The 19,371-nt window shown below is 41.2% G+C and overlaps 1 protein-coding gene and 1 pseudogene across 1 annotated transcript in view; both read left to right on the top strand.

The window, feature by feature from the left end:
- The window catches only part of LOC122445499, a 61,381-nt pseudogene extending 44,332 nt beyond the window's left edge, over positions 1-17,049 (top strand).
- A 1,494-nt stretch (positions 17,050-18,543) lies between these two features.
- The window catches only part of LOC122444724 (collagen alpha-4(VI) chain-like), a 32,724-nt gene continuing 31,896 nt past the window's right edge, over positions 18,544-19,371 (top strand). The window contains 1 exon segment of the mRNA XM_043473373.1: positions 18,544-18,582. Within this exon segment, the coding sequence (XP_043329308.1) occupies positions 18,544-18,582 (39 nt within the window).

The following is a 19,371-nucleotide window of genomic DNA, read 5'->3' as shown; positions in this document are numbered from 1 at the left end:
TTCTCACAGGGAGGGGCCATGCAAGAGCCAGGGCTGAAGCTTGCTGGCCACGTTCTGTTGGTTGCAAGGGTGTCACTAAATCCAGACCAGATTCCAGACGGAGTGGGGGGGGGTTAGACTCCCCCTCTTGATGTGGGAGTGAAAGGCCACAGAACAGAGGAGTGTGGAGGTTTCCCTGTGGCCTTCTTTGGAAAATACAGTCTGCCAGACTCGTGGATGCTGTATATTTTCAAATTTTACCTGTAATGAGATTTAGGGATTTTGAAGAAAATTAGAGAGACCAAGGGAACATTTCACGCAAAGAGGGGCACAATAAAGGACAGAAATGGTGTGGAGCTAACAAATGCAGAGGGTATTAAGAAGAGTTATCTTTGAGAAGATAAACAAAACTGACAAACCTTTAGCTAGACTCACCAAAAAAAAAAAAAAGAAGAATCAAATCAACAAAATTAGAAATGAAAAAGGAGAGGTTACAACAGACAATGCAAAAATACAAAGGATCATAAGAGACTATTATGAGCAACTATACGCCAATAAGATGGACAACCTGGAAGAAATGGACAGATTCTGAGAAAAGTTCAATCTTCCAAGGCTGAATCAGGACAAAATAGAAATTATGAAGATGCCAATCATAAGCACTGGAATCAAAATTGTGATAAAAAAAATCTCCCAAAATGCAAAAGCCCAGGACCAGATGGCTTCACAGGTGAATCCTATCAAACAGCTAGAGATGAGCTAATGTCTATTCTTCTAAAACTCTTTCAAAAAATTGCAGAGGAAGGAACACTTCCAAACTCATTGGCCTCATATGAGGCCACCATCACCTTGATGCCAAAACCAGACAAAGATGACACATAAAAAGAAAATTACAGGCCAATATCACTGATGAACTTAGATGCAAAAATCCTCAACAAAATTCTCAAAAAAGAGTTCAACAACACATTAAAAAGATCATACACCATGATCAAGTTGGTTTATGCCAGGGATGCAAGGATCCTTCAATATATGCAAAGCAATCAATGTGATATACCATATTAACAAACTGAAAGATAAAAGCCATATGATAGTCTCTATAGATGCAGGAAAAGCCTTTGACAAAATTCAGTACCCATTTACGATAAAAACTGTTCAAAAAATGGGCATAGACAGAACCTACCTCAACGTAGTAAAGGCCATATATGTTAAACCCATAGCAAACATTATTCTCAATGTTGAAAAACTGACGCATTCTCTCTAAGATCAGGAACAAGACAAGGGCGTCCACGCTTATCACTATTATTCAACATAGTTTTGGAAGTCCTAGCTATGGCAATCAGAGAAGAAAAAGAAATAAAAGGTATCCAGGTTGGAAAAGAAGAAGTAAAAATCTCTCTCTTTGCAGATGACATATAACTAAACATAAAATCCCTAAAGATACTATCAGAAAATTACCAGAGCTAATCAGTGAATTTAGCAAAGTTTCAGGATACAAAATCAACACACAGAAACCACTTGCATTCCTATACACTGACAATGAAAAATCAGAAAGAGAAATTAAGGACTTGATCCCATTCACCATTGCAGCAAGAAGAATAAAATATCTAGGAATAAACCTACCTAAGGAGACAAAAGAGCTGTGTATAGAAAACTGTAAGACACTGATGAAAGAAATCAAAGACAACATAAACAGATGGAGAGAGATTCTATGTTCCTGGGTTGGAAGAATCAATATTGTGAAAATGATTATACTACCAAATACAATCTACAGATTCAAGGTGATCCCTATCAAATTACCAATGGCATTTTTTAGAGAACTAGAACAACAACAACAAAAATCTCACAGTTCATATGGGAACACATAAGACCCCGAATACCCAAAGCAGTCTTGAGAAAGAAGAATGGAGCTGGAGGAATCCACCTGCCTGGCTTCAGACTATCCTACAAAGCTACGGTCATCAAGACAGTATGGCACTGTCTCAAAAGCAGAAACATAGACCATGGAAACAAGACAGAAAGCCCAGAGATAAACCCACATGCCTATGGGCACCTTATTTTTGGCAAAGGAGGCAAGAATATACAATGGGGCAAAGATAGGCTCTTCAGTAAGTGGTGCTGGGAAAACTGGACAGCTACGTGTAAAAGAATGAAATTTGAACACTGCCTAACACCGTACACAAAGATAAACTCAAAATGGATTAAAGACCTAAATGCAAGACCAGAAACAATAAAACTCTTAGAGGAAAATATAGGCAGGGCACTCTATGACATAAATCACTGCAAGATCCTCTATGACCCACCTCCTAGAGTAATGGAAATAAAAAAAAATAAATAAACAAGTGGGACATAATTAAACTTTTGCAATTTTGCATAGTGAAGAAAACTATAAACAAGGTGAAAACACAACTCTCAGAATGGGAGAAAATAATAGCAAATGAAACAACTGTCAAAGGATTAGTTTCCAAAATATACAAGCAGTTCATAGAAGTCAAAACCAGGAAAAAACAACCCAATCAAAAAGTGGGAAAAAGACCGAAACAGACATTTCTCTGAAGGAGGCCTACAAATGGCTAATAAATGCATGAAAAGATGCTCAACATCACTCATTATTAGAGAAATGCAAATCAAAACTGCATTGAGATATCACCTCATACCAGTCAGAATGGCCATCATCTAAAAGTCTACAAACAATAAATGATGAAGAGGGTGTGGAGAAAAGGGAACCCTCTTGCATTGTTGGTGGGAATGAAAACTGCTACAACCACTATGGAAAACAGTATGGAGATTCCTTAAAACACTAGGAATAAAGCCACCATATAACCCAAGAATCCCACTACTGGGCATATACACTGAGGAAACCATAGTTGAAAAAGATCCATGTACCCCACTGTTCACTGCAGCACTGTTTACAATAGCTAGAACCTGGAAGAAACCTAGATGTCCATCAATAGATGAAAAGATAAAGAAAATGTGGTATATACATACAATGAAATATTACTCAGCCATAAAAAGGAATGCATTTGAATCAGTTCTAATGAGGTGGATGAACCTAGAGCCTATTATACAGAGTGAAGTAAGTCAGAAAGAGATTCTAGAAACCTGGTACTAGTGAAATTATTTGCAGGGCAGCAATGGAGACACAGACATAGAGAACAGATGTAAGGAAACAGTGGGAGGGGGGAAGAAGAGAAGGGGAGGTGGGGAGAGAGTAACAGGGAAACACACATCACCATGTGTAAAATAGATAGTCCATGGGAATTTGGTGTATGACTCAGGGAACTGAAACTGGGGCTCTGTAACAACCTAGAGGGGTGAGATGGGGAGGGAGGTGGGGGGAGGTTCAAGAGGGAGGGGAACCTATGGCTGATTCCTGTCGATGTTTGACAGAAACCAACCAATACCGTAAAGCAATCATCCTTCAATTAAACATAAATTAAACAAGCAAAAAAAAAAAAAAGCCAGCAAATTTGGAAAACCTAGCAGTGACCACAGGACCAGAAAAGGTCAGTTTTCTTTCCAGTCCCAAAGAAGGGCAATGCCAAAGAATGTTCAAACTATCGCATAGTTGCACTCATATCACATGCTAGCAAGGTAATGCTCAAAAAACCTTCAAACTAGGCTTCAGCAGTATGTGAACCAAGAAATTCCAGATGTACAAGCTGGATTTAGAAAAGGCAGAGGAACCAGAGATCAAATTGCCAACATGCGTTGGATCATAGAAAAAGAAGGGAATTCCAGAAAAACATCTATTTCTGCTTCATTTACTATGCTAAAGCTTTTGACTGTATGGATCAAAACAAACTGTGGAAATTCTTTAAGAGAGGAGACCACCTGACCTGCCTGCTGAGAAACCTGTATGCAGGCCAAGAAGCAACAGTTAGTCTGGAACAACGGACTGGTTCCAAATAGGGAAAGGAGTAATCAAGGCTGTATTTTGGCACTCTGCTTCTCTTACTTCTGTGCAGAGTACATCATGCAAAATGCTGAGCTGGATGAAGTTCAAGCTGGAATCAAGATTGCTGGGAGAAATATCAATAACCTCATATATGCAGGTGACACCACCATAATGGCAGAAATCAAAGAGGAACTAAAGAGCCACTTGATGAAGATTGAAGAGGAGAGTGAATAAGCTGGCTTAAAACTCAACATTCAAAAAGTAAAAATCATGTCATCCAGTCCCATCACTTTATAGCAAATAGATGGGGAGAAAAATGGAAAGAGTGACTGACTTTATTTTCTTGGGCTCCAAAATCACTGGGACTAGTGACTGTAGCCATGAAATTAAAAGATGCTTGCTTCTTGGAAGAAAAGCTTTGAAAAACCTAGACAGTGTATTAAAAAGCAGAGGCATCCCTTTGCTGTCCATATGACAAACGTCAAAGCTATGATTTTTCCAGTACTTACTATGGGTCTGAGTTGGGCCATAAGGAAGGCTGAGCATTGAAGAATTGATGCTTTCAAACTGTGGTGTTGGAGAAGACTCTTGAGAATTCCTTGGATAGCATGGAAATCAAACCAGTCAATCCTAAAGTAAATCGGTCCTGAATATTCATTGGAAGAACTGATGCTGAAGCTCCAATACTCTGGCCACCTGATCTAAAGAACTGACTCACTGGAAAACATCCTGATGCTGGGAAAGATGGAGGGTAGGAGGAGAGGGGGCGACAGAGGATGAGATGGTTGGATGGCATCACCTACTCAGTGGACATGAGTTTGAGCAACTCCAGGAGACAGTGAAAGACAGGGAAGCCTGGCATGCTGCAGTCCTCGTGGTAACAAAGAGTTGGACACGACTGAGTGGCTGAACAACCTATAATGAGATGGTGGTTTACTAGGCACAGATCAAGTCTTTGTTTATGTCAAATTAGTCAGATTCTCTAAAGTCACAAAAAATAGTTACATTACTTCCATAGTAACAAAAACAGGTAACATTCGTTGAGAGCTTCCTACCTGCCATAGGTACCACACTATACATTGTATACACATTTCTTCTTTTCATGTGCAACATAAAGATACTTTTCTTCTTCTAATTCCATTTCTCCTGTAATAACTTGCACCAGTCCAACATTTGAAAAGCTCTTAGTGATGTAATTCCTTCCATTAAGTCATGACTATAATTTTTAGCTTTAATAAAGCAACTGCTGTGAGCAATTGAACACCAATTTTTAAACAGGATAGAACTAAATTCTGAATGAGAAACTCAGTAAGCATTAATTTTCTTCTCAAAACAATTTAACATATATGCCCATTTTAAGACAATTCCTATTTTCTCCCCCGTTGTACGCAGACACTTTTCCATCTGAGCTATCAGGGAAGTTGTTATTTTCTCATGAGAACATTCTAAAATTGTTTTGCCCAGTTAGAAAATATGAATTTATAGAGATGTAGGTGAATGAGACCAATGTCTACTTATAATATTTAACTTAGTTACACATAAACATTTTAAAGTCTTTCATTATATAAGAAGTATACTAAATTAGAAATTATTCTTTTTTCTCTTTCTCATGTTTTATCAAACCATTTTATTAAAAATTCTTCCCACATAGTTTCTATGTCAGTTACTTTAGTGTTATTGAAGCCACTTCATGGAAGCATCTCACCTGGCTTTCTAGAGTATATTGTGTTCACTTTTAAGTCTGTTTTTGAAGACTGTCCTTGCAAATTTTGCATTCAGCTTCAAAAACCCTTTGCCTCACTTTCCTTCCAAGAATATTTTCATGGTTTCCACTATAAAACAAATTTATTGTTTGTAAAAGTGACTGTTAGAAGTCTTATTTCAAGGTGTGTGCTAAGGTGCTTCAGTCACGTTTAACTACTTGTGACTCTGTGGACTGTAGCCCGCCAGGCTCCTCTGTCCATGGGGATTCTCCAGGCAAGAATACTAGAGTGAGTTGCCATGCCCTCCTCCTGGGGAGCTTTCCAACCCAGGGGTTAAAGTCTTGTCTCTTATGTCTCCTGCATTTGCAGGCAGGTTCTTTACCACTTAGTGTCACTGTTTCATGGTAGCTAACATTTTAAATCATAATAATCTCTGTTAGATTTCCTTACCACACCCTTTTTTCTCCTTTTTAAACTAATCTGATGGGTGACCTCCATAAACATCCCATAAATATCTCAAATTATCTCTGACTGCGTGTCAATACAATGCTGTTCAAAGTTAAGTAATGGAGTCTTCCAAATATGAGAAACTTTGTAAAAACTTTGGAAGATTCAAAATTAGGAATACTCTTTTCTGAGGACTGATTTTGGGGAAAAAAAGCACACACACAATCATGTATGTACAGCAAGTGTTTCTATTTTTAGAAACTAAAAATAGGACTAGGGGGTCTTTTCCGTCACCATTTTCTTTCTAATTTTTAATTGTGGTAAAATATAAAATCAACTTTATATCATCACCATTTTAAAACATTCAATTCAACGGTGTTAAGTGCATTCATGTTGGTGCAGTCATTCCCCACCATCCATCTCCAGACATCTTTCCATTTTGCAAGCTGGAACTCTGTACCTATTAAATGCTAACTCCCCATGTCCTCTCTCCTCAACCCCTGGCAACCACTATTCTACTTTCTGTCTCTATGCCTTTGACCCTAAGTGCCTCATTAAATAGAATCATAAAAATGTTTGCCTTATTTCACTCAGCATAATTGTTACTGAGTGCAAGTCTGCGTGCCCAATGTACAGTGAGGCCAAACAAACCAAAACCAAGCTTGGAGCAGAGAAAGGTTTATTTCAAGGCCCTCCAAGAAGACAAGTGGCTCAGGACCCCAAAATCCTGAACTCTTCAAAGAGCTGGAGATGTACCTGAACCCACATCTGTCTGAAGCCAGAACCTGTGTTTGTCTCATTATCTCTTGCTGTCTGTTAGGTGTAAAACACCTCATTTGTCTTCTCCATGCAATTTGAGGAGTACTTCCAATGTAGTATTTCATGTATGCATTGCAGCAATCCTATAAATGGTTAGAATCAGTACCATCCAGATTCATATTTTATCAGTGGAGGAAACTAATTTATTGAGTCATGTGCTCACAAAACAAGCAGAGCTAGTGTTACTGAGTCCAAGCTTGTGCTGCTTGCCTCTTGACAGGCCCATAAATTGAGAGATGAGTTGTTGGGGCGAGGAATAGCAACTTTATTTGGATAGCTGGTGGACGGAGAAGATGGTGGACTTATGTCCCAACGAACTGTCTTGCCTGAGTTAGAATTCTGGCTTCTTTTATACTGAAAGGGGAGGGAGCAAAGTCAAATGCCTCCAGGTTCCTGTCAGCTTCCAGAGGGGATGTGTTAACTTATTCCCCCTGCAGTCATCCCCCTGCAGTTACCCACAAGTGAGCCTGGTCAGGAGGTTTCCTGCTGAAAGATTGCAACTGTGAGCTGTGAGCTATGCCGGGATTCACGACCTCCGGAGGAGAGGATTTCAATCTGGGGTCAGAGACGAGGCTTGACCACTTGAAACTTTTGTGTAATCAAGTTTTATTAAAGTATAAAGGATATTAATCCTTTGTTTCTTCATTTGCTATTATTTTCTCCCATTCTGAAGGCTGTCTTTTCACCTTGCTTATAGTTTCCTTTGTTGTGCAAAAGCTTTTAAGTTTAATTAGGTCCCATTTGTTTATTTTTGCTTTTGTTTCCATTACTCTAGGAGGCGGGTCATAGAGGATCCTGCTGTGATTTATGTCGGAGAGTGTTTTGCCTATGTTCTTCTCTAGGAGTTTTATAGTTTCTGGTCTTACATTTAGATCTTTAATCCATTTTGAGTTTATTTTTGTGTATGGTGTTAGAAAGTTCTAATGAGATGGATGAAACTGGAGCCCATTATACAGAGTGAAGTAAGCCAGAAAGATAAAGACCAATACAGTATACTAACACATATATATGGAATTTTAAAAGATGGCAATGACAACCCTATATGCAAAACAGAAAAAGAGACACAGATGTACAGAACAGACTTTTAGACTCTGTGGGAGAAGGTGAGGGTGGGATGTTCTGAGAGAATAGCATTGAAACAAGTATACTATCAAGGGTGAAACAAATCACCAGCCCAGGTTGGATGCATGAGACAAGTGCTCAGGGCTGGTGCACTGGGAAGACCCAGAGGGATGGGATGGAGAGGGAGGCAGGAGAGGGGATCGGGATGGGGAATACATGTAAATCCGTGGCTGATTCATGTCAATGTATGGCAAAAACCACTACAATATTGTAAAGTAATTAGCCTCCAACTAATAAAAATAAATGGGAAAAAAATAAAGTATAAAGGATAGAGGAAGCTTCTGACACAGACTTCAGAAGGGGGCAGAATGAGTGCCCCCCTTGCTAATTTTAAGCAAGGAGTTATATATCTGTTAAAGAATCACCTCAAAACTGAGAGAGTTGCATCAGGTGCCTCTCCCGAAACATGCATTTTGAGACAGCTTTGGCAGAAGGTGAGTCATCCCTTGGCATAGAACAATTGACATGAATCTTAAAGAAAGGCAGATTTCCAAGCAAATGCATAGTTTCATTAATATAGCTTAAGAGAACATTTCCATGAGTAAGACATAGTGGTTTGTTGAGCCATTATCGGTTCAAGGTTTGAGTCTACTGAGAACCTACTTGAAGAAAGGCAGATTCCAAGGCAAATACATAGTTTGTTAACATAGCTTAAGAAGAACATTTCCAGAAGAAAAAATGCATTGGTTAGCGCAAGGTTTGAGGAAAGTTAAGTTCAGGTGGAACCAGGTGTCATCATGACAACACAGAATTTAAAAGAAACCTCTTTTATTTTTGTATAGAGAAGGAAAAAAGAAAATTTGCCACTTGCAGTTTGTTTCCTCCTCCTGCTTAAGAGAGAAAAAAATCATCTGCCACTTGCTGTCTATTTCCTCAGCTTGGGGACCCCTAGCCTTCCTACCTGTTACCTTCTCATTGTGAGCTAAACAGGTATATTTTAGTTTAACACTCAGGGCTTCCCCAGTGGCTCTCTGGTAAAGTATTTGCCTGCAATGCAGGAGACACAGGAGATCTGGGTTTGATCCCTGGGTCGGGAGGATGCCCTGGAGGAGGAAAGGGCAACCCACTCCAGTATTCTTGCCTGGGAAATCCCATGGACAGAGGAGCCTGGTGGGCTACAGTCCATGGGATTGCAAAGAGTCAGACACCACTGAGCATGTACATGTACAGGCATGGGAGGTAGGATTCCCTGAGAGAGGCTGGCATGTCTAATTTATAGGCAACATCCTTTAGTGATTTACTTGTGTGTGTGTGTTAAGTCGCTTCAGTTGGTCTGACTCTTTGTGACCTTATGGACTGTAGCTCACCTGCTGGGTTCCTCTGGTCCACGGGATTCTCCAGGCAAGAATACTAGAGTGGGTTGCCATGCCATTCTCCAGGAGATCTTCCCGACCCAGGCATCGAACCTGCATCTCTTATGTCGCCTGCATTGGCAGGCAGGTTCTTTACCACTAGCGCCACCTGGAAAGCCCTATACTTGTAACAGAATACAAAGTTTCTTCTTTATTACATTAGGACTCAAACCCAGCTCCTTTCATTCTAGACCCAGAGTACCTCTCCCTTTCCCATGTTCCCTTTTACTCTACTGGGCAGTGTATGTAGGGAAGTTATCTGGCCTCATTAAGTCAAAGTTAGCTGTTCATATTTGCAGACCCTCTTTTGATGAAAACCTCATGGTTTCATCACGGTTTCACTACTTTCTACTTTATCTTGAATCAGTTCAGCAAAAGGCATGATATTTACCATCCCCTTTCACATCCAGTATTAGATCAAGAGGTCCTATTACTTAGTAGGATTCAGAAAGTCATTCTTCAGATCTTGATTGGATGATACTGTGTGCTAGGCACTATGCCTATCACTGGAAACCCAGAGACAGAGAAATGAGACATTGTCCTTGTCTCTAAGAACTTATACTATAGCAGGAATGTAACACAGAAAACAGACCGTGACACAGTATAGCAGAAAAAGCTTCTCAGGAGAAGAGGTGATATATGGTCTACACCTTAGGGGTGAGCAGGATTTCACCAAGAAGAGAGAGTTAAACAGTGTGGTTTATTCTCTGTGGAACACAAGGAAACTTTCATCTAGTTTTAGCTGCCTGGAGGAATGTGCAAATGCACCTTCTGTTTTGTTTGAATGCTTAAGTTTTCCCAGTGTGGCTTGACTGCATGGATTAAAAATCTAGATAATTTGGATTTGCATGATTTGGAGTCATCAATGTGGGCAGTTGCTAGATGAACATTCTGATTGCCTTGCAGGTGATCCAATTGGGTCTTTGAGGATGTGAAAGGAATTATAAGGATCGTGCCATATTTTAGTCATTGTGATGGCTGTTATCGCTAGTTGGAATCGATTGGGTGGTGGCTGAGATAGTTGCTGGATTGTCTCTATGTGTGCCTTTATTCCACAGGGAGAAAGAGGCCCCCGAGGCCTTTCTGGACCCCGAGGTGAGGAAGGTTGCTGGGGTGCACGAGGTCGCAAGGTGAGTGTGACCTTGACCTGTGGCATTCTTTCCTTGTCTCTGTTCTATCCCTTGAGTTTTTTTTTTTTTTCATTTATTTCTATTAGTTGGAGGCTAATTACTTTACAATATTGTAGTGGGTTTTGTCATACAATGACATGAATCAGCCATGGTTTTACATGTATTCCCCATCCCGATCCCCCCTCCCACCTCCCTCTCTACCCGCTCCCTCTGGGTCTTCCCAGTGCATCAGGCCCGAGCACTTGTATCATGCATCCAACCTGGGCTGGTGATCTGTTTCACCCTAGATAATATACATGTTTCGATGCTGTTCTGTCAAAACATTCCACCCTCGCCTTCTCCCACAGAGTCTAAAAGTCTGTTCTGTACATCTGTGTCTCTTTTTCTGTTTTGCATATAGGGTTATCATTACCATCTTTCTAAATCCCATATATATGTGTTAGTATGCTGTAATGTTCTTTATCTTTCTGGCTTACTTCACTCTGTATAATGGGCTCCAGCTTCATTCATCTCATTAGAACTGATTCAAATGAATTCATTTTAACAGCTGAGTAATATTCCATGGTGTATATGTACCACAGCTTCCTTATCCATTCGTCTGCTGATGGGCATCTAGGTTGCTTCCATGTCCTGGCTATTATAAACAGTGCTGCGATGAACACTGGGGTGCACGTGTCTCTTTCAGATCTGGTTTCCTCGGTGTGTATGCCCAGAAGTGGGATTGCTGACTCATATGGCAGTTCTATTTCCAGTTTTTTAAGAAATCTCCACACTGTTCTCCATAGTGGCTGTACTAGTTTGCATTCCCACCAACAGTGTAAGAGGGTTCCCTTTTCTCCACACCCTCTCCAGCATTTATTGCTTGTAGACTTTTGGATAGCAGCCATCCTGACTGGCATGTAATGGTACCTCATTATGGTTTTGATTTGCATTTCTCTGATAATGAGTGATGTTGAGCATCTTTTCACATGTTTGTTAGCCATCTGTATGTCTTCTTTGGAGAAATGTCTGTTTAGTTCTTTGGCCCGTTTTTTGATTGGGTCATTTATTTTTCTGGAATTGAGCTGCAGGAGTTGCTTGTATATTTTTGAGATTAATCCTTTGTCTGTTGCTTCGTTTGCTATTATTCTCTCCCAATCTGAAGGCTGTCTTTTCACCTTGCTTATAGTTTCCTTTGTTGTGCAAAAGCTTTTAAGTTTCATTATGTCCCATTTGTTTATTTTTGCTTTTATTTCCAATATTCTGGGAGGTAGGTCATAGAGGATCCTGCTGTGATTTATGTCGGAGAGTGTTTTGCCTATGTTCTCCTCTAGGAGTTTTATAGTTTCTGGTCTTACATTTAGATCTTTAATCCATTTTGAGTTTATTTTTGTGTATGGTGTTAGAAAGTGTTCTAGTTTCATTCTTTTACAAGTGGTTGACCAGTTTTCCCAGCACCACTTGTTAAAGAGGTTGTCTTTTTTCCATTGTATATCCTTGCCTCCTTGTCGAAGATAAGGTGTCCATAGGTTCGTGGATTTATCTCTGTCTATCCCTTGAGTTTAAGGAAAATCTTAATTTTCCAACATAGCTGTGATGTTTTCTCTCTTTCTCACAGGGATGGTTTCCTAGAAGTAGAAGTAGAGCCTGAGAAAAGGAATCCAATGTAAATAGTTTGTTGGGAGGGGACCAAAGAAGTGGAGTGTGAGATGTGGAGAAGTGAGCCGGAAGGGAAGGTGGCCTCAAAAGGCTGCCTTATTGTTCAGTAACCACTGTGGGTGGACGGAGCTTAATTCTGCTTGGAAACGGTGGGAGCCGGCGTGGAACAAACGTGCACTTCAGTGTTATCCCACTTGAGGGTTGGGGGGAGGTTGGGGTATTCACGCACCCAAATGCTGTCAGGCATTAGCTGAGGCCTGCTCTCAAGGGGCATTAATTTCCCAGTATTTCTGGACCGCCTTGTGTGTGGACAGGCTCTGGTTCCAGGAAAGAACCCTCAGGAGAAGAGTCATAGAACTGCCAGCTGGAGGCTGGGCTTTAGATCCTTAAAACGTTAAAGGCTGATGGGTGGGGCATCGTTGCCTTAAATGTTTCTTAACCTTCCAGGATTAGACAGTCTCCTTCAGGCTGGAAAGCCTTGTCTGCTACTTCAGAGACCTATATAGTTTTTCTGACCACAATGACCGTATTCTGCATAGTCTAATAAGTTTCTCTTTCAATCAATTTATCCTGTTGTTCCTGGAAGCCTTCTCACGCTTGTTATCCAGTGTATTCTCATTTTTGTGCGACAAAATATGATTGTTATAAGTGGAAGGTCACTGCTGTTTCCAGCTCAGCCCTTACGGTGTGAGGAGTGGCAAGGTGCAATTTTCTTCACAGCACAGGTGCAGGGAAGTGGTAGTGATCAGAAGGCTGCAATGTCCGTCATGGTTACTGGAGGAGATGTCTTCATTTTGATCTAAAAAATGACATTTTCTTGAAATTAGGGACATATGGTTCTCTAAGTGAAACAATAGTTTTAAAGCCTCATTCAATCTCAGTCACTTTTATTTCTTCTTAACTGTAGGGAGCAAGAGGATTTTCAGGAGAAAAAGTGAGTGACCTTTCTTACTCTTTTCAAACTGGAGAACTGACGCTTTGGGAAACATGATAATGAATTCACTTGTTTTTCCTTCCTTGAGTGAGGGGGGACTTAAAGGTTTCAGAAAAGGGAATATGTCAGATGCTATGAATGGCCAAACTGCCATGCTAATGAATGGCTAGTTGTAGGGCATGTATTTCAGGCTCACAGCCTGGATCTATGTGATAACTTTTAAGCCTTGCTAGTTCTGTAATAATTGAGCCATCTGTTTATCATGTTTATTTGGAAGAGTTTGTCCTGAAATCAAGGCATGGTCAGGAGGGTCTGGTCAAGCTCTGTGTCAAGTAGGAGAGAGATGCTAGCACACGGCTGCAAAGGAGCTGCCCTATTAGGGAATGACTTTGTATTCAGAAGCAAAGTATCCACTTGCTCACTCATTCATTCAGAAAAATTTATTAGGTATCTTCTCTGTTCCCCACATTACCCTTGAGAATGCTTCCAAAGTGGTGAAAAGTCAAACAGTGGCTGAGAGAACTCCTTTACTCAGGTCTCCTGATACCACTGATTTACCCCTGTGGCCTGTGCCCAACACAGCATGTAATTTTAGCCCAGCAGTTTCATGTGCTCATATGTGCCTATTCATTCACCAACTCAGTCATGTGTTTGCTAAAAAAAATGCCTGAAACTTGATTTCCTTGGGTGGCCAATAGGAGTAAATCAACCAACCATCCCACATATGCGACACGCATCTTATTCTGCTTGCAGAACTGCAAATATTTTTCTTCAAAAGATGCTTTATAAACTTTTTTCTTCAAAAACATTTCCCTGGTGGCTCAGACGGGAAAGCATCTGCCTACAATGCAGGAGACCCGGGTTCAATCCCTGGGTTGTGAAGATCCCCTGGAGAAGGAAATGGCAACCCACTCCAGTATTCTTGTATGGAAAACCCCAAGGATGGAAGAGCCTGGTAGGCTACAGTCCATGGGGTTGCAAAGAGTCGGACACGACTGAGTGACTTCACTCACTGAGATAGTTGGCAAAATGAAGTATCCGTAATTTGAAAGTGATGGAATGCTTGGTGAGCCATCACAACACAGCGGCCAGTTTTTACTTTCGTCACTAGTTAACACCAGTTTCTCAGTTCTTTTCTAAAGAAGTTTTTTTTTTTTTTTTTTAATTGTGAGTCCTTCAAAATGCATGCACTTGCATACACACTCATTTAATTCCTACTTATTCTACAATGATCCAAGTTTCCATTATGCAGATTCATTCAGGGATATTTGCCAGTCTTTTAAACTAAAAAAATAGTAGCATATTCTCAGGCTGCTTTTGTGTGCCTTAGCGTTAGAATAAAAGAATGTAAAACTATGGAAAAAAAAAAAGAAACCCAACGGCAAAAGGACCAACATTAGCATGTAGACATCCTTTAAGGAATGTCTCATTCAGTCTTGTGAGGGTGTTACAGTACTTGTTCCAGTGTAAAAATTTAAAAGGAAGTCTTTCTGTCCATTCAAAATCTGAGTTCCTTTTCTTTAGCAGCTGAGGTGTCAGGAAAAACAGTATATAGAGTTACTATCCACCTCGGGAAGAAAATAATTACTGCTTTTTAATGCTTGAATGCAGTATATAAATGTTGTTTCAGGAGGTCTAGATTCTTGTACCAACTGAGAACAATATTAGCAAAGAAATTAGCATCAGAACAAGAACACGTACCCTGGCCCTCTTTGCCTAATGTTCTCATCTTCCCTTCCAGGGCAACTCTGGTGAGGAGGGTGTTGATGGCTTGCATGGAGACCAGGTACAGAAAGCCTCTCATTCTGTGGCCCCAGCCCTCTCTGCCCCCACTAGTTTGGCATTAATAGTCTCTATGGTTGTCACGACTGGTCTGGAAATGTAAGTAAATATGCATGCTTAACAATGTCAAAAGTTAGCTTATATATTTGCTATTATCTTCAAAATACAAGGGCCTTAGAAACTTAACTCCCATTTCACATGTTATTGTCCAGTATTTTATTTCTGTCTTTTTATTTTGTTAATTTCTACTAAATGAGAGATTGTTAGAATTATAGTTTAATTTAGTTGATCCTTATGTGGCTTTACCCTCATTTCTGTTGCTATCACTGATACCTTCAAACGAACATGAAAAGATGGTGTTTCTTTTGCTTAAAGTACAACTTTTAGAGTTTTTCTTTAATAAAGGTTGTAAACTCCCTTGGTTGTTTTTTATCTGGAAAAGAAAAATCTCATGATTTCACACTTTTACTTGAAAGATTGTTCTTTGGTAAACTATTTTCTCTCAGACTTTGGAAATGTGATTTCATATTCTCCTGGGTTTCTATTGTCTTCTCTTGTTAGCTTTTACTGTTAAGAAGGTATCCACTAAGCTGAAAACTTAACCCCAGCTCACCTCCCGATGGCCAGGGCCACCATGCCTGGCCTCCCCTTGAACACTCCACCATAGCCAGGCCTGTTTTCACCTTATAAAGACGGTGGTGTGGGATCGCTGTAACCTTTAGGCTAATGACTGTCTGAAACATTGCCTCCATCTATAATATGGTTGCAGTATTCTGTGATGATTTGACAGAAAAGGACACCTCATTCTCAAATATTTTGAGTGGTGCCTCAAAGGGCACCAATGCCTCTGCTCTGGAAAAAGACATTGATTCAGTGCAGTTTCCAATCAATGAACACTGCTTCGAACTGGTCAATTTTGGAAACACATGCTGCTGTGGTTCCATGCTGTGGCCTTGAACTCCTGCCAGAGGTTCTGGGAGAATGTTCTGGCACACAAGGCCCAACCCAGTAGGAAGGAAAACTTGTTGACCTGTCTGGGAGAGCGTTTCTACAGCATTGCCACTCTGAAGAAGGTTAGTGTGACCCCACCAAAGAAGTGCATTTCAAGTTTGAGACATGAAAGCAATCTCTTAGATGACTACCTGCAGCAGGATACTCATGAATGTTTAAATTATTTGCTAAACATGCACATCCTGCAGGAAGAGAAGAAACAAAATGGGAGATTAAAAAATGGCAGTATGAAGGAACAGCAGAGAATGATTAATCAGTACTCACTTGTGTCCATGAGATTTCTCAGGGAGCACTCACCCATGAAACTTGATGCTTGAGCTATGAAACTGTTTGTAGCAAGAGATGAAGATTTTCTTGACCTTTGTGTCGACATGGAGCAGGTATATCTATTGCTCCCTGTCTAAGAGACTTCAGCAACACAGAAACACTGCATAGAGGACAGGAATATTGGCATGAAACAGGTTGCAGCAGAGGCCCAGCAAAGGCTGAGAGTCAGAAAGCTGCCCATGATTCTGGCCCTGAAACTCGAGCAGTTCAAGTACGTGCTCCACACACACCAAACGATCTTACCAGGTGGTCTTCCTGCTGGAACTGCAGCTCTTCAATGCCTGCAGTGATGTGGTACATCTGGACTGCATGTACGAGCTGGTTGTGGTGGTGGTCCACAGGGGCAGTGCTCCTAATCATGGCGTTATGTCAATATTACTGTGGTGAAAAGTCATGGCTTCTGGCTTTTGTTTGCTGATGATGGGGTAGAGAAAATGGATGCCCAAGCTATTGAAGAACTCTATGGCCTGACTTCAGATATTAAAAAAAAAAAATCAGAATCTTGAAATATTTTATTCTATCCATCAAGATAATAACTTAAAGGACTGTGGGACTCATTTGAGTGGAGGGAAATGTTCAAAGCACTCTGAGCTGCAGACATTTCTCTTTAGACACCCATCCTCCCCAGAGACCCACCAGCAGTGTACTCTGCGTCTTGGGGGTCTGACTGTGTGACTCCTTCCCCTTCCCTCCGGCTCCCCTTCATTTTCCTACATGCAGCACTACTCATGGCTTTAAGTTAGTCTGAGGTCGTGTTAACTGCAGTCAGATTGTAGTAAGGTTTAGATGAATGACGTTTGCTAATTTTAGGATTGAAATCAAGATTGCTGGGAGAAATATTAACAACCTCAGATATGCAGATGATACCACTCTAATCTAGTCAAGGCTATGGTTTTTCCAGTGGTCATGTATGGATGGGACAGTTGGACTATAAAGAAAGTTGACCACCGAAGAATTGATGCTTTTGAACTGTGGTGTTGGAGAAGACACTTGAGAGTCCCTTGGACTGCAAGGAGATCCAACCAGTCCATCCTAAAGGAGATCAGCCCTGGGTGTTCACTGGAAGGACTGATGCTGAAGCTGAAGTTCCAATATCTTGGCCACCTGATACAAAGAACTGACTTCTTGGAAAAAGTTGATGTTGGGAAAGATTGAAGGTAGGGGGAGAAGGGGATGACAGAGGATGAGATAATTGGATGGTATCACCAACTCGATGGACATGAGTTTGAGTAAACTCCGGGAGCTGGTGATGGACAGGGAAGCCTGGTGTGCTGCGATTCATGGGGTTGCAAAGAGCAGGACACGACTGAGCGACTGAACTGAACTAAACTGAATGGCAGAAAGAGAAGAGAAACTAAAGAGCCTCTTCATGAAAGTGAAAAAGCTGGCTTAAAGCCCAGCATTCAAAAAACTAAGATCATGGCATCCAGTCCCATCTCTTCATGGCAAATAGATGGGGAAAAATTTGCAGACTTTATTTTCTTGCACTCCAATATCACTGTGGATGGTGATTGCAACCACAAAATTCAAAGATGCTTGCTCCTTGGAAGAAAAGCTATGATAAACATAGACAGCATATGAAAAGGCAGAGGTCTGTCTGTCAAAGCTATGGTTTTTCCAGTAGTCATGTATGGATGTGAGAGTTGGACTATAAAGAAAGCTGAGCGCAGAAGAATTGATGCTTTTGAACTGTGATGTTGGAGAAGACTCTTGAGAGTCCCTTGGACTGCAAGGAGATTAAACCAGTCAATCCTAAAGGAAATCAACCCTGAATATTCATTGGAATATTCTTGCCTGAAAAATCCAATGGACAGAGGAACCTGGCGTGCTGTGGTTCATGGGGTTGCAAAGACTCAGACAAAGGATTGAGTGACTGAGCACATATTCGTTGGAGGGACTGATGCTTACGCTGAAGCTACAATACTTTGGCCACCTGTTATGAAGAGCCGACTCACTGGAAAAGACCCTGATGCTGGGCAAGACTGAGGGCAGGAGGAGAAGGGGGTGACAGGATGAGATGGTTGAATGGCATCACCAACTCAACGGACACGAGTTTGAGCAGGCTCTGGGAGATGGTGAAGGACAGGGAAGCCTGACGAGCTGCAGCCCACAAAGTCGCAAAAAGTCAGACATGACTGAGCCGCTAACAACAACATGCTACGCCACTGGCTCTGGCTGAATTAGAATGGCATTTCTTATCAAAGTGGGCAGTCTATTTGGGGTCTTCACTAATCTTCATAAATGACTTCCAGGGTCTCATTTCAATGCATTCCTTTAACTCATCTTTGGAAACACTGCTCCCCATTTTTAGCTTCTCTGCATCTGTTCCAAAGGAAGAACAGAGGAATGGGGTGGATGCCCACCTTTTAAGAGCTGAAACTATAGCTTTAAGTTTGTGTGAGTGAAAATGTTTAAAAGGAACCGCGACAGTGAATTCATCCTCCAGGTAGAACCTGGTGAAGAGAAGCTGTTGAGGGTGTCTAGTGTCTGCCCTGGGCTGTGCCTACCGGCTGTTAGAATCCCAGGAACTGAGGCAGTGTGGCACTCAGGGCAGGCAAAGCTGAGTGGGGGAAGCTTTTATGCACAGTGGAAAGTTGCTTTTCTCATCTATCAAAGCCAAGTTTCAGGAGAACAGCTCCTTGCGCTTTATTTCCAGTGCTGCTTTTCTTCTGTCCGTGAGTTGTATCTAGCCTTTATCTGATGCTGCTCGGCTCTCCAAGGGATCTTTCCAATCCTGCTGGTGTTTCACAGTCGGTGGTGGCAGGGCGGAGACCCCACGAAGACTGCCTGCGGCCCAGTTCTCCTTAGCCAGGCGGTACCTTTCCTCGCAGGAGTCGCATTGCACAACTGTTCACCTGTTGGCATTTCGGTTGGCGTGCGAGGCCCCTGCAAGGCCCAGGACTAATGTGGAACCTTCCCCAGAGGAGATACTGGAGTTAGCTGGGGACACAGGTGGGTCAAAGGGAGTGTCCGTGGGTGGGTGGAGAGATGAACCAAATAGCAGTGTCTCCTTGGCTCAGATTCCCAAGGTGCTTGACAGGACAGAGTTTTTTTTTTTTTTTAGGAAGAACCTCATCTCACCATAGTTATTTTACTTTTTCACTTTTGTTTTATATATATTTATTATATCATTTGAGTATTGGTACCTTTTATTAAAAGGGTCCTTATGGGGAAAAAAGTTATTCATCAAATAATTGTTGTTCTTTTGTCAGCAGTCTTTTAAAAAATATCAGGC

This window comes from Cervus canadensis, chromosome 7, assembly GCF_019320065.1.
Source record: "Cervus canadensis isolate Bull #8, Minnesota chromosome 7, ASM1932006v1, whole genome shotgun sequence".
Lineage (NCBI taxonomy): Eukaryota > Metazoa > Chordata > Mammalia > Artiodactyla > Cervidae > Cervus > Cervus canadensis.
This window is presented reverse-complemented; position numbering and strand designations above follow the sequence as displayed.